Source organism: Poecilia mexicana, unplaced genomic scaffold (genome assembly GCF_051168715.1).
Source record: "Poecilia mexicana isolate PSO_F unplaced genomic scaffold, ASM5116871v1 scaffold_12, whole genome shotgun sequence".
In the NCBI taxonomy this organism is placed as follows: Eukaryota; Metazoa; Chordata; class Actinopteri; order Cyprinodontiformes; family Poeciliidae; genus Poecilia; species Poecilia mexicana.
The window spans coordinates 26,557,893-26,577,500 of NW_028263381.1; the positions used below are offsets into that span (position 1 = coordinate 26,557,893).

Below are 19,608 nucleotides of genomic sequence, written 5' to 3' on the forward strand. Positions count from 1 at the left end.
TCCTTGAAGTTTTTGGCTGCAGTTTGACGCAGCAGCTGTTCTCAGCAGAGACTTTTACTCTGAAAAGCTCAGATTAAAGTGAAGCAAAACCAACTGAGAGACACCAGGACGGCACAGACAAACACTGACAAAACGTCTCTGCTGTCACATAACGGAGAAACTTTAAAACAATATTTAAAACATCAAAATTCATAACTGGACAAAACAATCACATTCCCTAATAGTTCTCAGATGTTTTCAATATGGCTTCCAGGATGTCATGGAAAATGTATTTTTGTCCTAAAATCACCAAATCCATGAATGTTTGGTGTCGGATCAGGCCGACGTTTGTTAAACGATGAAACTTAAACATATTGTTCTGGTGGACATTTTCAAAATGGCCACCATGGTTATAATGGAGTTTATGTTTTCACTAAAATCAGCAGTAGCTACTGCCAGTGGTGGGCGGAGCTAACCAAACAGGTAGGTTCACTAACCACTGATTGGCCAACCCAGAATCTTAGGTCTGCTAATGCTAAACCAGTACACACAAGATAATTAGTGCAAGCTAGCACTAAACACTGAGAAAATGACAGAAGCTAATGCTAAATACATTAAAAACTAGCAGAAGCTAACGCTAATTACATGAAAAACAAGAGAGGCTAACGCTAATTACATGAAAAACAAGAGAGGCTAACGCTAAATACATGAAAAACAAGAGAGGCTAACGCTAAATACATGAAAAACAAGAGAGGCTAACGCTGAATACATGAAAAACAAGAGAGGCTAACGCTGAATACATGAAAAACAAGAGAGGCTAACGTTGAATACATGAAAAACAAGAAAGGCTAACGCTAAATACATGAAAAACAAGAAAGGCTAACGCTAAATACATGAAAAACCAGAGAGGCTAACGCTAAATACATGAAAAACAAGAGAGGCTAACGCTAAATACATGAAAAACAAGAGAGGCTAACGCTAAATACATGAAAAACAAGAGAGGCTAACGCTAAATACATGAAAAACAAGAGAGGCTAACGCTAAATACATGAAAAACAAGAGAGGCTAACGCTACACTGAGAAACACAAAATAATGTCAGTCGAAGCTAAATCTAAATACATTAAAAACTAGCAGAAGCTAACGCTAAACAGATAGAAAACTAACTCAACATAGAAAGTGTGAATGTATGAGGCGAGTTGGACCCGGGTGGGTCAGGGTGGGACCAGAACCCACCCAGGTTCTCGATGGAGTAGTATCTCTGCTTGCTGTCCACTCGGACCGTCTCGGCGTAGGGGCTTCCCACTCCGTAGCCGATGATGTAGCCGCGGACCAGGATGCTGGGGCTGAGCGGCGGCGTCCAGGACATGATGATGCTGTTGGGCAGCGGCCGGACGTGCAGCGAGCTGGGCTGGTCCGGAACCTGACTCTCTGCCACAACAAAACCACAGAAGAAGAAGAGTCAGCGCGACGCCCTGACAGGTCGTGTTACCCCTCAGCCTCAGATTAGATCAGATTACTGGCTGCTCCCTGGGGGCTTCACATCGCCTCTCTGAGCGATAATCCATTCAAATCAAGTTTCCGTCTCTGAGAAACGCAGTTAGCAAAGACGTGTTTGTTGTTTTTATCGGAGCGCTTCCTGCTGAGCAGAGCGTCGTGTTCCTGATCTGCAGCATGAAGAGGAATCACTAATGCTGCTGTTTGTCTTTACACTCGTCTGAGGTCACAAACGAAGCATCAGCTAATTGTTTTTAAACACCATAAGTGTTTGTGCAGCCCGCTATGTAGAAGAAATGTCTGACAGGGAGTTTTCTCAGCACCTTCCTATAGAAGCTGGTTAAAGGAGAACCAATAGGAAACTAATAGGGATCAAAAAGGACAAATTATAACAGCAGCGACTTCATTAACTTTAATCCTAATATTTTACTCTGTAGGGACTAATTAAGAGTTTAGACGCACATCGTTAAGCAACTGCCTCCTGATTCCTGACCTAAAGTTGGAAAATATGTTCTACTCACTTCTGTTGGAAGAGAGAAAATGAAGTTAAAGCCAAGTTTTGGTTTCCATTCTTGAAAAGACATAAAAAATGAATGCATAGTGTAAGAAAAACCCCTTTTGGAGGATATTAGCATTTTTCTGTGATCTTATGAAGCATTTCTGGTGATTTTAACCCAGCAGCCTTTGTTTCTCATTCTGGATGATGTTTTCTTTTCTTGGCGTTTCCTCTCCTCCCCCCTCCATCTCCCCTCCGTCCCCCGAGACCAAACCTTCGCTCCGTCGACCAGCCGCGGTTCTCCGCTGCTTAAATATTTATGTGTGTTTGGAAAGAGGAGGAAGACGCTTCGTGTTGAACAGATTACCGTCCAAATCGTTCTCCGGCGTCTGGGCGGTGCACCAGTCGCTGGAGGGACCCGTTCCGTTCACCGTCATGGCCGCCACCTGGAAGCTGTACTGACTGCCCTTCTCCAGACCTGAGCGCCGACAGAGACAGTTCGGGTCGTTAGTCCTGACATTCAGCTGTGAATAACCAAAGATGGCTGAGTGACTCTGAGGAAACATTTGTTAGAAATATTCAGGTTTTTAACCGTCTGCCTGAAACGGCCAGATGCTGGAGCAGCAGAAACACCAGAAAGGGTTAACTGGGGTAAGTTAGTTAAATGGGTTGATCAGCCGGTGTTTATGGTCAGCTGGGTTGGTTGGGTAGTTAGGCTAAGTGACTAGTTGGGTTGGTTGGTTGGGTTGTTAGGTTAAGTGACTAGTTGTGTTTGTTGGTTGGGTAGTTAGGCTAAGTGACTAGTTGGGTTGGTTGGTTGGGTTGTTAGGTTAAGTGATTAGTTGTGTTGGTTGGGCTGTCTGTTGGTTTGGGTAGTTTGGATAGTCGGGTTCATTGGTCAGATGGATTTTAGTTTGTTGGGTTGACTGGTTAGCTAACTAGTGGGTGGATGTTTGAACAGTGGAGGAGTTCAGGTAACTAGTTGCCAATCTGGTCAGTCAGATTGGTTAGTTGGGTTAGGATTCGGCTCCTTAGGTTGGTTGAATAATTTGGATTATAGAAATAAAAAGACTCACTTTAAAACTTTAGTAAAATATCATTATAGAAACAAAGGATGATTTCTGATGTTTCCCTCCAGGTGTTTTATTGTAAATCAGAAAATATCTGGAAAATCTAAATAATTTTGGTCCAGACTTCAGTTTGGTTCAGTTGTTAAGACATTTGTTCACATAAACCAGTAAATATTAACATTACAGGGTAGTTATTGTGTTCATGTGGCCATTTTACATCACCATAAGGGTTAGAAAGACGGATGTTAAAGCTTTGACTAAACATGCTTACACTGCACTGGGATTTATATATGTGTATATATATATATATATATATATATATATATATATATATATATATATATATATATATATATATATTTCCATAAAGGTTTGGTTTCCTGAGGCTCACAGCAGACAGATTAGTCTCCACCTGCAGCCGCAGACAGACAGACAGAGATAACCATCGATGAAGGAAATAATGAAAACGGAGATCAGTTTCATTCAAATCTGGCAGAGCTCATATTGAAATAATAGCTGGTGGCACTTTGAATGCAGCCGCACACACAGGCTCCCGGACGGCCATGTTTTATGCTAATAAAGGTTTTTCTGAGGCAGGAGAAGAAAACAGACATGAGCAGAAACAATCCCCCGTGTTTTATATACGTCTATATTCATGTATTTAGTTCGTCTATCGCAGCAACATTTATTCATGTTGGAGACAGAAAACACGTTCACTGAAGTCCTGCTGTTTCATTAATGGTTCATAAATCCAGCTTTTCATCTACAGATGATCCATAAAACATTTGAAGTGAATCCGTCAGAAAGGCTGGACTCACCTGTGAACAAGTACCAGAAGTTGTTGGGTTCGATGGCCTCCTGGTCTCCACGGCGACCAGTCTTCCTGTATTTGATCTTGTACGCGGTGATGATGCCGTTCTGGGCGCTGCGGGGCGGCGGCTGCCATGACACCTTGATGCTCTGAGGGAAAACAGAGAAACAAATTTGTCATCTTTCACGGTCTGTTTACTGCTCTTCAGCTACTGTGTTGTTTATTGATGGAGTTAACCATGCAGGTGCTCTCTGGTAATGAATTCACAGAGATAAAACTCCTTGGCACCAAGCACAACGGTTAGCATTGTTAGCCAGACAAAGAGCCGAGGAAGAAACGGCTCCAACGTTTACGGCTCGAGGAAATCAGGAGGTTCAGTGTGATTTAGTTTGACTTCAATCAAGAGAAAAAGGGAAAGTATGAACTTGGTTTGATTTCTTAATTATTAATAAAGGATAAGATGCAGCAGCCAGTGACTGGATGGATCTGACAACAATAAAAACATTTGAAAATGGTCAGTATTATTGTTTATAAGTCTGTAAGAATAAAAAATGTGTAAATCACTGATGTGACCCTCCAGAGTGAACAGGGCTGCTCACTCCTTAAACACTCACAGGCTCAGATATTCGATTATTGATTCTGAGTAACAAACTGATGGAGCTGATCTGGATTTTTATGGTACAAATATGCATTTTATTACATCTTTAGTTGGCAAGTTGAGTTAGTTACTGGTCATTTGATTGGACTGGTGGGACTGGTCAGTTGGTTGAGTTGGACTGGTCAGTTGGTTGAGTTGGACTGGTCAGTTGGTTTGGTTGGACTGGTCAGTTGGTTGAGTTGGATTGGTCAGTTGGTTTGGTTGGACTGGTCAGTTGGTTTGGTTGGACTGGTCAGTTGGTTTGGTTGGACTGGTCAGTTGGTTTGGTTGGTCTGGTCAGTTGGTTTGGTTGGACTGGTCAGTTGGTTGAGTTGGTCAGTTGGTTTGGTTGGACTGGTCAGTTGGTTTGGTTGGACTGGTCAGTTGGTTGAGTTGGTCAGTTGGTTTGGTTGGACTGGTCAGTTGGTTGAGTTGGTCAGTTGGTTTGGTGGGATTGGTCAGTTGGTTTGGTTGGACTGGTCAGTTGGTTGAGTTGGATTGGTCAGTTGGTTTGGTTGGACTGGTCAGTTGGTTTGGTTGGACTGGTCAGTTGGTTGAGTTGGATTGGTCAGTTGGTTTGGTTGGACTGGTCAGTTGGTTTGGTTGGACTGGTCAGTTGGTTGAGTTGAGCTTGATCAGTCACTGGTTTGGTTGGTTAAGTTGGGTTGACTGGTCCAGCCTAAGAACTTTACCAAACTGTCCAGTCAGTCCAGTAATCTGCGGCATGTTGAACGATGGAAAACGAGGCGACTAGAGCAGAGCTGCTGCTCTGCATGTTTCTGACTCTGGAGAAGGAAAAGGATCCACCAGGATTCAGTCAGTGTGTTTTAGCTGCCCCTCCTGCTCCAATGTCCATTTCCTGGCTTTAGCTGCCACCACATCAGCACCGATTACCAGGCAGTTAGCACCTGATATTCATGTTGAGTCGCACCAGCAGACGGTCCAACAGTCCAGCACACGGAGGGTCGAGCCAAGAACCCAACCCGACCTGCAGGACGGTCGATTGCACCAGAAACCTGCTGGCATCTCCTATAAACATCCATCCTGGTCTCAGATTGTCGGTATGAGAGGAATCCAGGACCGGCTGTGTTTTCATGACACTGTAAAAACAAACTGTAAATCTGATCTGTGGTCAGCACCGACGCCCGTTGAGCTTCTGTTTCTGCTGCTCGTCTGGATTCATTGTCTGCTGCGCTTCCATCTGTATGCATGCGGAGTGTCTCAGTGTGTTTGTGTGCGAGCCGGCTGTGTGTTGAATGAATTTTAATTGCTTTATTTGCATGTTAACAACCCACCTCTGCCACACACACAAACACAGATGCAGCAGATGTTGGCTGGGCCTCCTGTGAGCTCTGCTGCCATCAGCCGCTCAGCTCACAGCGACCCGGAGCGTGTTCGCCGGGCTGAACACTAATCAATGAACATTAATGGATCAGAAAAGTAATTCTGTTTTCTCTCATCAACTAATTCAGTCATAAGTTTAGCTGCTTCTTGTTTCTACTCCCAGCAGCCCGAAATGAACAGAAGCGCAGAAAATGACAACCTTGTTGCTGATATTTACTTTCTGTTGGTTCAGCTCCTCAGTCAGTCTGAGTTTTGGTTTGTTGGTATTCAGGAACAGAACCAGCAGGATTTCAGACACAGCAGCTCCAAAGTTTTCATCTGGCGAATGTATTCTGAACATTTAACACAATTCAGCTGGATTTGCTTTGTCAGAACGTCCAGCAGACAGACGGAGGCCTCAGCAGTCGGCATGTTGACAGACTGACAGCGAAGGAGCGCCTCAGGGCTCTGCGCTCTCACCAGGCCTTTTCACGCTGTAAACTTCAGACTCCCAGCACAAGTCCAAGTCCTGTCATCTGCAGAAACACTCAGATGACTGCAGTCAGCAGGAGTCAGAGGGACGGATCAGATGAATCTGATGATCTGATGATCGTAGAGTCCAGACAGGATTAGGTCCAAATTTTAAAATTTTACAAAAAAAGAAAACATGAATTAGCTGTGCTTCCAACTGCTAGCTTAAAGCGAATCAACCAGGCTGCGTAAAGCACAACTTCATAAGATATAGAGATATAAACAGTTTTCAGAGTTTCGTGCCTCTGGTAAGGCACAAACCCACCACAAAAAACCACGCAGGTAAATATGTCGCTTTTTCTCCACAGTGACAAAAATCACAAACTGTCCATAAAAACTATAAACAGTAAAATAAAGAACTGCACTTAAATTATGAACATGGACCTAAATTGTCCAGCTGCTTGTGTGGAGTCAAATATTGTTTGGTTTCTATTGATCTGAGGCTGAATCCACAATCTGCTGCTGCAGACATTCGGTTAGCGGGACCCTGTGGAGAACCAGGGCTGGTTCTGGTTCTGGTCTGGGGACGGCTGTGGAACCTCTGGAGATGAGGATGGAACTCATAAAAATCAAGAAAATGAACATCTTCAGTCAGAGGCTTGTTTTTGAACCGCTGTAACACAGACTGCTACAGGAGCTCCTTTCTGGGCACAACCATCAGAATCTACAGCAAATCTGAAGAAAGTTAAATAATCTGATTGACAGCAGCATTTAATCCCCTTTAGGATGAACGGATGAATTCATGAATACTGAACCTGTTTGCTCTTTTCTGCTGTTGCTCTTGTTTCCATGGCGAACGTTTCCTCCCAGCTCTGAGCCGACCCCGACAACGGCAGACTCAGGCTGTCATGCTGGTGGTCGGCGAGTTTCCCTCCACCAGGCGGACCGGGTATCAGACCGTTTACTGGACCGAGTATCGGACCAGGTATCAGACCGGGTATCGGACCGGGTATCAGACCGTTTATCAGACCGGGTATCGGACCGTTAATCGGACCGGGTATCGGACCGGGTGTCGGACCGGGAATCAGACCGGGTATCGGACCGGGAATCAGACCGGGTATCGGACCGGGTGTCGGACCGGGTGTCGGACTGGGTGTCGGACCGGGTATCGGACCGGGGATCAGACCGGGTATCGGACCGGGAATCAGACCGGGTATCGGACCGGGTGTCGGACTGGGTGTCGGACCGGGTATCGGACCGGGGATCAGACCGGGTGTCGGACCAGGAATCAGACCGGGTATCGGACCGGGTGTCGGACTGGGTGTCGGACCGGGTATCGGACCGGGGATCAGACCGGGTGTCGGACCGGGAATCAGACCGGGTATCGGACCATTTATCGGACCGGGGATCAGACCGGGTGTCGGACCGGGGATCAGACCGGGTGTCGGACCGTTTACTGGACCGTTTTTCGGACCGGGTATCGGACCGGGGATCAGAGCCACCACAGAGGAATCCATTAACATTTCGCAGCACCTGCTCCCTCTGCTGCTCCTCATCCTGCTGATTACAGCAGAGCTGATTAGGAGGAGCTGGGATGAAGCCAGAGCTCCTCCAAACTGCTTCCTCCTCCTCCTCCTCCTGCTTCATCACCTAATTAGCCACTTTGACAGCACATCGTTCTCAGCAGGTCTCCATGGAAATGCTACAGAAGTTAAACTCATGTTGTAACAACTCCCACAAAGACACGAGCAGCAAACCGTCCATGAAGGACGGAGCCAGAAACGTCGGCTGAGCAGAAACCCAGAGTTCCTCCCGGCTTCAGCAGCACCAACAGGAACATCAATAAATCCATTTAACTCTCATTAACGGCTGCAGAGCCGAAGCCGTCAGGATGAAGAGACAATCATTTAAAAATCACAAGAATTAATAAAATGTTTTCTGGCTCTGAATCCTTTTTATTTTTAAACAGATTAAAAAACATACAAAAATAGTGTTTAAAATAATTTTTATAAAAAATATAAAATTAAACAGATTTAACTGTTAATAGACATCAAGTCTGTTATAGTTCAGAAATAATGATTCTTTTAACATTGTTCACTTATTTTCTTAAATGTAATTATTCTTTAATTTTATTGTTTAAAAACAAAGTTCATTTCACACACCCACACCTAACCCCCCCCCCCGTTCTGACATGTGTCCTGTGCACCAGGACGCAGAGCGACGCCTGCAGGCCGATCAGGAGCGGTGAAGCCGATCCATCAGCAACATGACTCAGTTTTGTCTGAATGCTCGATGGATCTGCATGTCAGGAACATGATGACACGCAGCTGTTCAGTATTCATGCAGCCGGAGCGCAGAGGGCCAAGCGGAGCCGTGGCCTCATTGGCCGCCTGCAGACGGACCAGAACCTGTTTCACTTTTAATTTTCCCTCCAACATGAACGAAACTCTGAGAACAGAAAGAAGGTGATCAGAACCAAACATCTCACTGAAACGGAGCCGTTCAGAGACCAACCTACATATTAACTAGTTTAACCAAAGAAATAATCACACAGTGAGATGAATCTACGTTGTGATTGGCTGGTTGTTAAAGAGCCAAATAACAACCTGGGCAATAAATATATATTATTCTGTATAAATCCCAGTTATTAGGCAGAAAATATCAGAAAAATAAACCAGCAGTCACCAGAACCCCCACCTGGACCAGAACCCCCACCTGGACCAGAACCCCCACCTGGACCAGAACCACAACCTGGACCAGAACCGCCCTCTGCCCCACTGGGTCCACTGCTCCTTACTTAGAGCAGCTGCTCTTGGATTCTGTTATTGTTTTTCCATCTGGACTCTTTGCTGAAATCGATGGACGAAAACACTTTGAAAGAAAAGCAAAACTTTAAACTCGGGCTAGAATTAATTCAGCCGGTTCCTCCCGACGTTTGTATGCGGCGTTGCAAGCAGAACACACACACACACACACACGCGCGCATGCACACACACACACACGCACACACACACACGCACACGCACACACACGCACACACACACACACACACACAGTCCCACAAAGAACCAGGTGGGTAAACAGTCCCTGAATTCAATCTGTGATTGTTTGTTCTTGTCCTCTGGGTGGAAGCAGCAATCACATCGACTGTGTGTGTGTGTGTGTGTGTGTGTGTGTGTGTGTGTGTGTGTGTGTGTGTGTGTGTTAATGCCCTCTGGGTAAAAGGACCAATCACACGGAGGCCAGAATGTCTCCATTTGCTCAGTAACATAACATTCAACACCAGCTCTGCACGCGCTCAGAAAGCAAACAGAACGACGAATCGACCGACATTCATGGAGTCACGTTTGTAGAATCACTTCAACACGACGTCTGACCGTATGAACACATGAACGTCAGAACGTCTGACCGTATGAACACATGAACATCAGAACGTCTGACCGTATGAACACATGAACGTCAGAACGTCTGACCGTATGAACACATGAACATCAGAACGTCTGACCGTATGAACACATGAACGTCAGAACGTCTGACCGTATGAACACATGAACGTCAGAACGTCTGACCGTATGAACACATGAACGTCAGAACGTCTGACCGTATGAACACATGAACGTCAGAATGTCTGACCGTATGAACACATGAACATCAGAACGTCTGACCGTATGAACACATGAACGTCAGAACGTCTGACCGTATGAACACATGAACATCAGAACGTCTGACCGTATGAACACATGAACATCAGAACGTCTGACCGTATGAACACATGAACATCAGAACGTCTGACCGTATGAACACATGAACATCAGAACGTCTGACCGTATGAACACATGAACATCAGAACGTCTGACCGTATGAACACATGAACATCAGAACGTCTGACCGTATGAACACATGAACATCAGAACGTCTGACCGTATGAACACATGAACATCAGAACGTCTGACCGTATGAACACATGAACATCAGAACGTCTGACCCTCTGCAGAAAAACGGTCAGCCAGCAGAAACGGCTGATTCACATTAAAACTCCTTTCCAGGCCTGAACTCTCACATTCCTCCCATATATTCCAGTTTAGCCGCCGTTGCCATGACAACATGGCTGCCGATGCCTTGCAGACGGAGCCCAGGGCGTCGTTTGGGGCCAGAATGGGTCCACACCAAAAGTATTCACACCTTTTATACTTCTACATGTTTAAAACCAACAGAACGGAAGGGAAGCAAAAACATAGAAATGAAAATCTGAACAGTGCGGTGTGCATTTGTTTTCACCCCATCACAATAAAAGTGATGATAAAAAAGTGTTTCCATTTTGAAACAGGAAGTATTTACTTACAGAGCTTTTATTTTATCACCAAACTGCTAAGAGTAACTGCATGTAATTATTTATAGTTGATAGACGCAGAGGAGAAAACGGGGAAAACGGTAACCCTGGCAACACTTTCAGGTTCTTAGACAACATATTGGGATAGGTAAATATTGAAGAGTTAAGGTCACAAACATGGTCATGAACGTCAATAATGGAACATTAAGGTCACCAATAAGGCTGTTAAGGTAACTACTAGGGCTGTCAAGTGACCTCATAAGGCCAGTAAGTCCCTATTGGACATGCAGGTAACTGGTCCTTCCTCTGTTTGTGTGGTTTTGTGTCGGCCAATCCAAACCCGTCACAAACGATGTTTGTTTTGGTCTCATGAACCAAGGTGTGAACTGTTGTAAGCGCCTGAGGAGACGAGTCACGGCTGCAGACAGGCTGCTGAAGAGATGAAACCCGAAGTGCCGCCTCTGCTGGTGTTTCCTTCTGTCCTGCTTTGCTCCACGCTGCAGGTCTGTGCATTCACATTTCCTTTAACTACGCCGTTAAAGGCCGTTTGGTTGCTCTGCTTTCGCCACAGGATACTCCACTGTGACCTTAACCCAGCTCTGCAGGGAATTCTGGGTAAAATCCCCACATCTCCTACATACTGTATGCTCCTCTGCTGTATGTGCAACCAGCATTAACACACACACACACACACACACACACACACACACACACACACACACACACAGTGGCACTCCAGACTCCAGGAAAGTTGAGGAAATGTCACATTTGTCTCAAAAGTTGGTCTGACAGTAACAAACTTGACAAGAGCAGGAAGTTTTTTTCTTTTTCTTCCCTCAGCATCGACTTGCAGGGAAAGCGATTCAGGCAGGACCCACATACACAAACACAGACGCACAACTGCAGCGCATGACGCAGACTGTGTGACAGCCGGAGAGCGATCTGCTGGATGCTGCGGCGGCTCGGAGAACACGCCAGCCGACAGGAATGATTACAGCTGCAGGTTGGATTTAAACCTGCCTCCACCATCCTTATGACTGCAGCCACACCAAGGACCCGACACGTCACCGGCTCTGAGGTTAGCTCTGGTTCAGATGCTTCCTCTGCTCCGGTTTTACTTGTTAGCTCTGACTTTAACTCAGTCCTGTCACTGATTTTCTGGAACCAAACTTTCCTCTCGCTAACGGTCTGGGAGTTATAAAGTCATGAAGTCAGAGACGGAGGTCTGGTAAAGAGGCAGTATTATGGGTTTCAGAGCATAAAAATGCTGCATATATGAAATGACTTGAACGCCTTGAAATTGGGCCTCTGTCCCTTTAAGAACCTCCTGCTCTTCCTGAAGCTCCGCCTCCAGGAAGTCATCCATCATGGCTCCTCTATTAACCCTTTAAGGTTTTTACCAGCGCTGCTCCGAGCAGCAGCTCCTATAATGAGCTCAGCAGATGGTTGCTAATTGCTGCTGGCTAGTCTGGAGGAGCTGAGAGGGGGAGGAGCTGCGCCTCGAAGGCGGGGCTAGGTCCTTCCATGAATATAACTTTATTATATTATTGCTCTATTGTCATATTACCACATTATCCTGTTACTATGTTTGTTTTATGGTGACTTTATTATACGAGTCATTTTCTTACCATTATAATCATATTATGACTGAACTTTTTGTTGCATGATTCTCTTATTACTGTGACTTTATTCTGGTAATATTAATATCTGTGTAATATTTTTTGCATCATTTATTCTCCTACTATTTAAACTTTATTCTAGTATTGTTATAATGTTCATGTGACTAATTTAACATTTCCTTTCAGACTTTCTCAGTGTAGAGCTGCAGCTCTGCCTCCAACGCCCAGATATTTCTTTAGCTTCTTTGAATCTCTGCATGTTTTATCATTTTTATCATCAAAAGACTCGGCGCTCGTGATCTACAAGCAAAATGAAACCATGTGCAGCTTCTTCTCTTTTCAATGTGAGATTCACTGAGGAGACTTCAGTCCCAAACTCCCAGAGTCGCTTCTCATCCCGGAGAGAAAGGAGCGAGCCGCCCGGTTCTGATCCGCCGGGTTCTGATCCGCCGGGTTCCTCTTTCATCTCCAGAACAACGCCGAGTCTGCGGCGACCCGTTTGTCGTGTGACAGTGACGGCGCGGCGTTTCTTCATGCCTCCTCTCCTGATGAGGATTTTAATTCTCTGGGAGTTTCTCTGTTTGGTTTAAAGTGAAGAAGATCAGAGAGAACCGACTGGAAAACCCAAACGGATCAGCGGGATCGTTCCGCCTCTGCTGCTCTGGCTGCAGATTAACACTTCATCACGGCTGAGCGGATCAGATTCAGCAGCGACAAACACAATTCAATTAAAACTCTTTTATTTAAACACGATTCATTTCAGTTAAACTCTAAACTCCCAGTAAATCCGGCTGGATTCAGAGTTTCTGCTTCATTAAAAGCAGGTCGACTCTCTGCTCAGGGCGCTATCGGCTAAGGGGGCGCTGCTGCTGCATTTTAAAAACCAACCAAAGAGAATAAATATGAATATGCAGCCATGACTGAAGCTCTTCAGTCATGTGACCTCCAGCTTTAAGCTCCGCCCTCATCGATGGTTAATTAGCCGTTTGTTCATCACCTGTTCCTTATTAACGGATCAAACTTCTAAACCTTTTCTGTAAAGTTTTAGCAGCTAACAGACAGAAATGCTAACATCCAGCTGTGTAAAGGTCAGAGGTCAGTATCAGATGCTGAGCAGCATAGGTGGCTCTGCCTGGCCCAGTTCCTCTGTGTTTTAATGAAACGCTGGCCGTGGAGCCATTTGGAGCCTTTTGGAGCCATGGAGCCATTTGGAGCCGTGGAGCCATTTGGAGCCTTTTGGAGCCATGGAGCCATTTGGAGCCATTTGGAGCTGTTTGGAGCCGTGGAGCCATTTGGAGCCTTTTGGAGCCATTTGGAGCCGTTTGGAGCCGTGGAACCATTTGAAGCCGTTAGGAGCCGTTTGGAGCCGTTGAGCCATTTGGAGCCGTTTGGAGCCGTGGAGCCATTTGGAGCCATTTAGAGCCTTTTGGAGCCGTGGAGCCGTTTGGAGCTGTTTGGAGCCTTTTGTAGCTGTGGAGCCGTTTGGAGCTGTTTGGAGCCTTTTGGAGCTATGGAGCCATTTGGAGCCGTTTGGAGCTGTCGAGCTGTTTGGAGCCGTGGAGCCATTTGGAGCCGTTTGGAGCCATTTAGAGCCTTTTGGAGCCGTGGAGCCGTTTGGAGCTATTTGGAGCCATTTGTAGCTGTGGAGCCGTTTGGAGCTGTTTGGAACCTTTTGGAGCTATGGAGCCATTTGGAGTCGTTTGGAGCTGTTTGGAGCCATTTGTAGCTGTGGAGCCGTTTGGAGCTGTTTGGAGCCTTATGGAGCTATGGAGCCATTTGGAGCTGTGGAGCTGTCGAGCTGTTTGGAGCCGTGGAGCCATTTGGAGCCATTTGTAGCTGTGGAGCCGTTTGGAGCTGTTTGGAGCCATTTGGAGCTATGGAGCCGTTTGGAGCTGTTTGGAGCCATTTGTAGCTGTGGAGCCGTTTGGAGCTGTTTGGAGCCTTTTGGAGCTATGGAGCCATTTGGAGTCGTTTGGAGCTGTTTGGAGCCTTTTGTAGCTGTGGAGCCGTTTGGAGCTGTTTGGAGCCTTTTGGAGCTATGGAGCCATTTGGAGCTGTTTGGAGCCATTTGTAGCTGTGGAGCCGTTTGGAGCTGTCGAGCTGTTTGGAGCCGTGTAGCTATTTGGAGCCGTTTGGAGCCATTTGGAGCTGTCTGGAGCGGCTGGATGCTGAGGCCTATCAATCATGAGAGGGGAGTGGAAGTGGCGCAGACGTGAACTAAACGAGGTCAGCTCTCTGCAGACAGACCTGAGTTGTTCTTCATGGCAGAAATGATGAGCTGCTGCGGCTTCCTCTGCAAACATCCATCATTTCCTGAGCAGCTGCTCTGGAAAAGCTTTGATTAAAGAGGCCGACTCCTGCTAATGGAGCAGCCGCTAACTGCTGGATGTTTCTCTCTCTAACAAGCTTCTCAACCAAACACAAACATGACCTTTGACCTCCAGACACTACAAACATCTGCCTGGCTAAATAAACCCTCCAGGTTTTGCCCGCCTGATGACCTATGACCCCACCGTCGTCGTCTGCAGAGCGAATCAGAGCGTGAAGCGACGTTGTCAAGGCTCAGACAGGAAGCAGGAAGTGGACCGTAACCGTGGAAACGAGCGGAACATCAATCAGGAGGAACGAGGCCAGATCACCGGAGAGGAAGCTCTGATTGACGAGCGCTTCCTGAACGCTAACGAGACCCGGGAAACGACTCAGATCCGCCAGCACCTGACCGGGTCGAACGTCTAAACGAGGCTCCAGACTCTAAACCGGACCGGCTTTTTCATCCAGTCCAGAACCAGCCTGGGTTCTGATCGCTGTCCAGCTGGGTCCAAACATCCAGAAATGATCTCCAGGTTAATTTGAAACAAGTTCTTTAGCACGGCAGTGGCAGCGTCATGCTGTGGACAGACGTGTGGACTTACCCGGGACAGGACGACCTCCAGGGTGATGTTCTGAGGAGGAGCGCTGGGAACTGCAGAGACACACACACACACACACACACACACACACACACACACACACACACACACACACACACACACACACACACGCACATCAGATTCAGAACTTTGTACAAATAAAATCAGATTTAATGACCAAACTTCAATCGGCTCCTTCATCATTTATTTCTCAGTTAGTGAATAAATTTCAGACCGACTCGTTGCTGCTTCAGTAAAAACAGAACCAAAGTGTTTAATCTGAAGCTACAAAATGTTTCTGTCTGGGACTCCTGAATCAGGCTGTGGGCAGCGTTAGTTCTCCGTAGGTCACACACAGAAACCAGCTGGGAGTTTGTTTTATTTACTGCCATCAATCACACCTGATGACTTCAGCTGAGGCAGGAAGCAGATGGACTGATGCTGCGGCGCTCAGCAACACCGACAGACTGAGCCAGCAGGGCGGCGCCGCTCACCAGACCACAGAGTCTCACTCTGCTCATCATTATTCTGGCCCCAATGTAGCCCCATACAATAAAGATTAACAAAAAACATTTTGAAACTATTTTTTTTTTACAACTGACCAAAAAAAAGAGACTTGAAATTGAAAAACAATGTAAATAAAAAAAATATTTTGGGAAAAAATGTTCAAAACTACTTATTACTATCAAAATTAGTTTGGACACAATTCAGCCCCATAAAAAAATATTTAAAAAATATAATTTTAAACATAATAATTTAAAACCAAACAAAGTTCTAAACTACTTTTCATTTTCAAAACAATTTTGAACACATATGCGATGGCCTCAATGTATCTCCATGTTTTTGCGATGGATAAAAAAATATTTTGAAACAGAAAAATAATGTAAACAGAAAAATAGATTTAAAAAAATGAAACAGGATTTAAAAAAATTTCAACTAAAAAATTTCAAGAGTGAATAAAAGCATCAAAACTGAAAAAAGTTAAAAACTACCTTTTAGTTTCAAAATTATTTTGGGCACACTTTTTTTGGCCCAGATTTAGCTGAATACAATAAAGGTTTGAACAGAAAAATAAACTGAAGCAAAAAATATTTCTGCAAAAAAACATTTGAAACAGAAAAACAACCTGAGTCAAAAAGTAAATTTGAAACAAAAAATTTTAAAACTAAAAAATTATGAATGAAACTGTAAAAAGTTCAAAACTACTTTTAGATTCAAACTTATTTTGAGCACAAATTTTATGGCCCCAATTTAGCCCCATACGATAAAGCCTGTTAGTAAAACTAACTTTTTAAGCTGGACCGATTTCAGCAGCTGAGTCGTGGCGCCGCCGCCTGTTTGTGGTCTGCGGGACAGATTTATGCGTCCGTCCAGCAGGATGTGATGTTCGCATCACCAGGCGGCGACCGGTCCTCAGCCAGCCGTCCGATCAGAGGCCTGATGGAGTATCTGCAGCTTATCAGCTCGTTCAGCTGCTTAGCGCCTCTGTTTCGGGTTTTATTGAGGATTCAATTAGCCCGCCAGTCGCAGTTATCACGGCGGCCCAGATGGTACATCCACAAAACGTTTCGGTGTCGGGTATTACTCACGGCGTTTATGGGCCGACCGCACAGAGACAGACGGCTTATTAACAACGGCTCTGAGCGGAGGGAGCCCGCTATCTGGTTCTGACTGATGGATAGAACCGGGCCCTCGGATTCTTCACTTTAAGCCTTCGTAGGAAAACGGATCCGGTCCCGACCCGGTTCTACGAACATCAACTCCAAACTCGGAGCAACACAGATGGAGAAGCTGCTTCCAGAAGAGCGAGGAACGGACCGGAAGAGAAACCTCTGGTGACCGTCTGGGCCGAACCTGGAGGTTCTGATGGAACCAGAACCAGAACCAGGTAGCCTTGTTCTGGTTCTGGTTTCATCAGAACCAGAAAATCTGACCATCAGGGTGAAACATAGCAACAAAACAGTGCTTTAGCATTAGCTAAATACCGTGGTGGTATAGCACTTTAGCATTAGCTTCCGCTAAATATCATGTTGCTATATGAGAGAGCATTAGCTTTCTCTCAATACTGTGTCATCTGAGAGCTTTAACATCATCTTTCTCTAAGCGTTATGTTGGTATAGCGCCTTAGCATTAGCTTCCTCTAAACACTGTGCTGGTACAGTCATTTAGCATTAGCTCCTGCTAAATACAATGTTGGTATAGCATTGTACCACTAGCTTCTGCTAAATACTGTATTGCTATACTGATTTACCATTAGCTTCTGCTACAAACTGTGTTGGTATAGGGTGTTAGCTTTAGCTCCCACTAAATACTGTGTGAACAGCTTTAGCATTAGCTTGTGCTTAACACCATGTTTATATAGGGCTTTAGCATTAGCATAGCCAATGTTTATAATTAGTGCTTTAGGGTTAGCCTGGCTAACATTTTAGCTAGCGGTGCCCGCTAATGCTCCTTATAAATCAACGTTATTCTTTATTCGTTTATATTTCATCTAATTGATTAATTAATTTTGCTTCTGAAACATTTTCTAAGTTTCTTCATCCTGTTTCCTCTGTGTGCTCCAGCAAACATCAGGCTGAACTCAGTGTGTGTGAGTGTGTGTGTGTGTGTGCGTGCGTGCGTGCGTGCGTGCGTGTGTGTGTGTGTGTGTGTGTGTGGAGTCCATTAACGTGTCAGGCTAAAATGAAGCCGCTCCCTCTCTGCTCCTCTCCGGCTTAATTAAAGACCCCCAACGTCCCCTAATGAAACTCCTGCCAGCAGGGAGGGCTGGAGACGAGCTAAAGAGGCTCCTGCTGCTCTGACACACACACACACACACACACACACACACACACACACACACACACAGAGCCAGGTAATAAGCAGCACCTGGTCCAATTGCTCTGCTCCTGCTTGGTAACTGGGACCAGTACAAACCAGTCAGCCTCACTGGGAGCTTTTACACTTTAACCCTGTGAGACATTTTATCCTACAGGTTGATTGAAGTTTCTGTTTCCACATTAATGAGTCGAAACGACGACGTTCTGCTGAGGAAGGAGAGAAAGTATTTACACCCCTAAACTTTGACACGGTTCCTCATTTTTAAATGTTTGTTGGGATTTTATGGGACGGACTGAAGCAAAGTAGCACTTAATGTTAAATGGAAGACCAAGTATTTTAAAAAATCTGAAAAGTGCGACATTCTGCTGTTCTCAGGCTCTTTTACTTTGATACCCTCAGATAATTGCAGATGAATACATGAGTTATCCTGTCAGCTCAAATGAGATGAAAATAGATTTTTATTTTTACACCAGGCCCACGGTGAAACACGGCGGTGGCAGCATCATGCTGTGGGAATACCTAAAGGCTGGTTCCTTCAAAGAGCCATTTTCACCAGATAAATGTAACAATTTAGAGATGCTTCTTTTCTCCTCTTCTTTAATTTTCGGTAAACATCTACTAAATAAAACCTGTTCTCATTTTTAAACGACCACCATTTTGTTTTTACTTTTAGCTTTAAAAAAATATTAACCATTATTTTCAGGAAACGCGTTGAAGCGCTAAAGAGTGAAATAAAGTGAATTTTGTGGTTGCAAAGAGACAAAATGTGTTTTTAGGATCAATGATGTTTAAGATGGAGGTTCCCGGCTCACCGTCTGAGTGCGTCGTCACGGTAACCGTCTCGGAGGCGGTGCCCGGTCCGTAGCGGTTGATGGCCAGAACCCGGACCGTGTATTCGGTGAACTTGTTGAGTCCGTCCATCTTGTAGTTGATGCCGCTCACCTCCACGCTCTGGACGGAGACGCAGAGCAGAGATTAACGCGGCTCGGCCCAAACGCCTCCGGATCCCCGCCGGCGCTCACCTGCTCCTTTCCAGACGGGCTCTCGGTCCACAGCAGGCGGTAGCCCAGGACGGGTCCGTTAGGGAGGCTGGGCGGCTCCCAGCTCACCTGGATGGAGGAGGGGGACAGAGCCAGCGCCCGCAGAGACTCCACCCTGCTGGGAACCTGGACTGTAGGGACAACCAGGGAACGAGGCACTTAGCTTAACCTGAGCGCTAGCTGCTGCTGGGAACATTTCCGCTAACAAGCTAACAGTGGAGCTAATGTTTAGCTTAGCGCTTTGGCTAACTTTGAAAACATCCAACAAACTTAACTCCCATCAAAATGAACCTAAAAAATTGAAACTGAAAAAAATTATAAACTACTTTCAGGTTTTAAATTTATTTCTGGAACTAATTTTATGACCCCAATTTAACCCCATACCAAAAGAGTTTCTGAAAAAATGAAAATTTCAGTTGAGAAAAAAATATTTGAAACAAAAAAAAAAATGTAAAGTAAAATATGAACCTGACATAATTTTAAGAATGAAAGAAAAAAACGGACCTGAAACTGAAAAAAGCTTAAAGCTGCTTCTTGGTGGGAAAATAATTTGGAACAAACATCATGGCCCCAATTTAGCCCCATACAAAAAGTTAAAGAACAAAAAA

At 45.3% G+C, this 19,608-nt stretch overlaps 1 protein-coding gene across 1 annotated transcript in view; it reads right to left on the reverse strand.

Annotated features, from left to right (window-relative positions):
• Window positions 1–19,608, reverse strand: part of dcc (DCC netrin 1 receptor) — a 118,872-nt gene that overhangs the window by 53,780 nt on the left and 45,484 nt on the right. The window contains exons 9-14 of the mRNA XM_088011222.1: window positions 18,983–19,131; window positions 18,773–18,911; window positions 15,144–15,193; window positions 3,859–4,000; window positions 2,338–2,448; window positions 1,214–1,408 (exon numbers count right to left, since the gene is read on the reverse strand). Of these exons, the coding sequence (XP_087867348.1) occupies window positions 1,214–1,408; window positions 2,338–2,448; window positions 3,859–4,000; window positions 15,144–15,193; window positions 18,773–18,911; window positions 18,983–19,131 (786 nt within the window). The remainder of the gene's footprint in view (window positions 1–1,213; window positions 1,409–2,337; window positions 2,449–3,858; window positions 4,001–15,143; window positions 15,194–18,772; window positions 18,912–18,982; window positions 19,132–19,608) is intronic.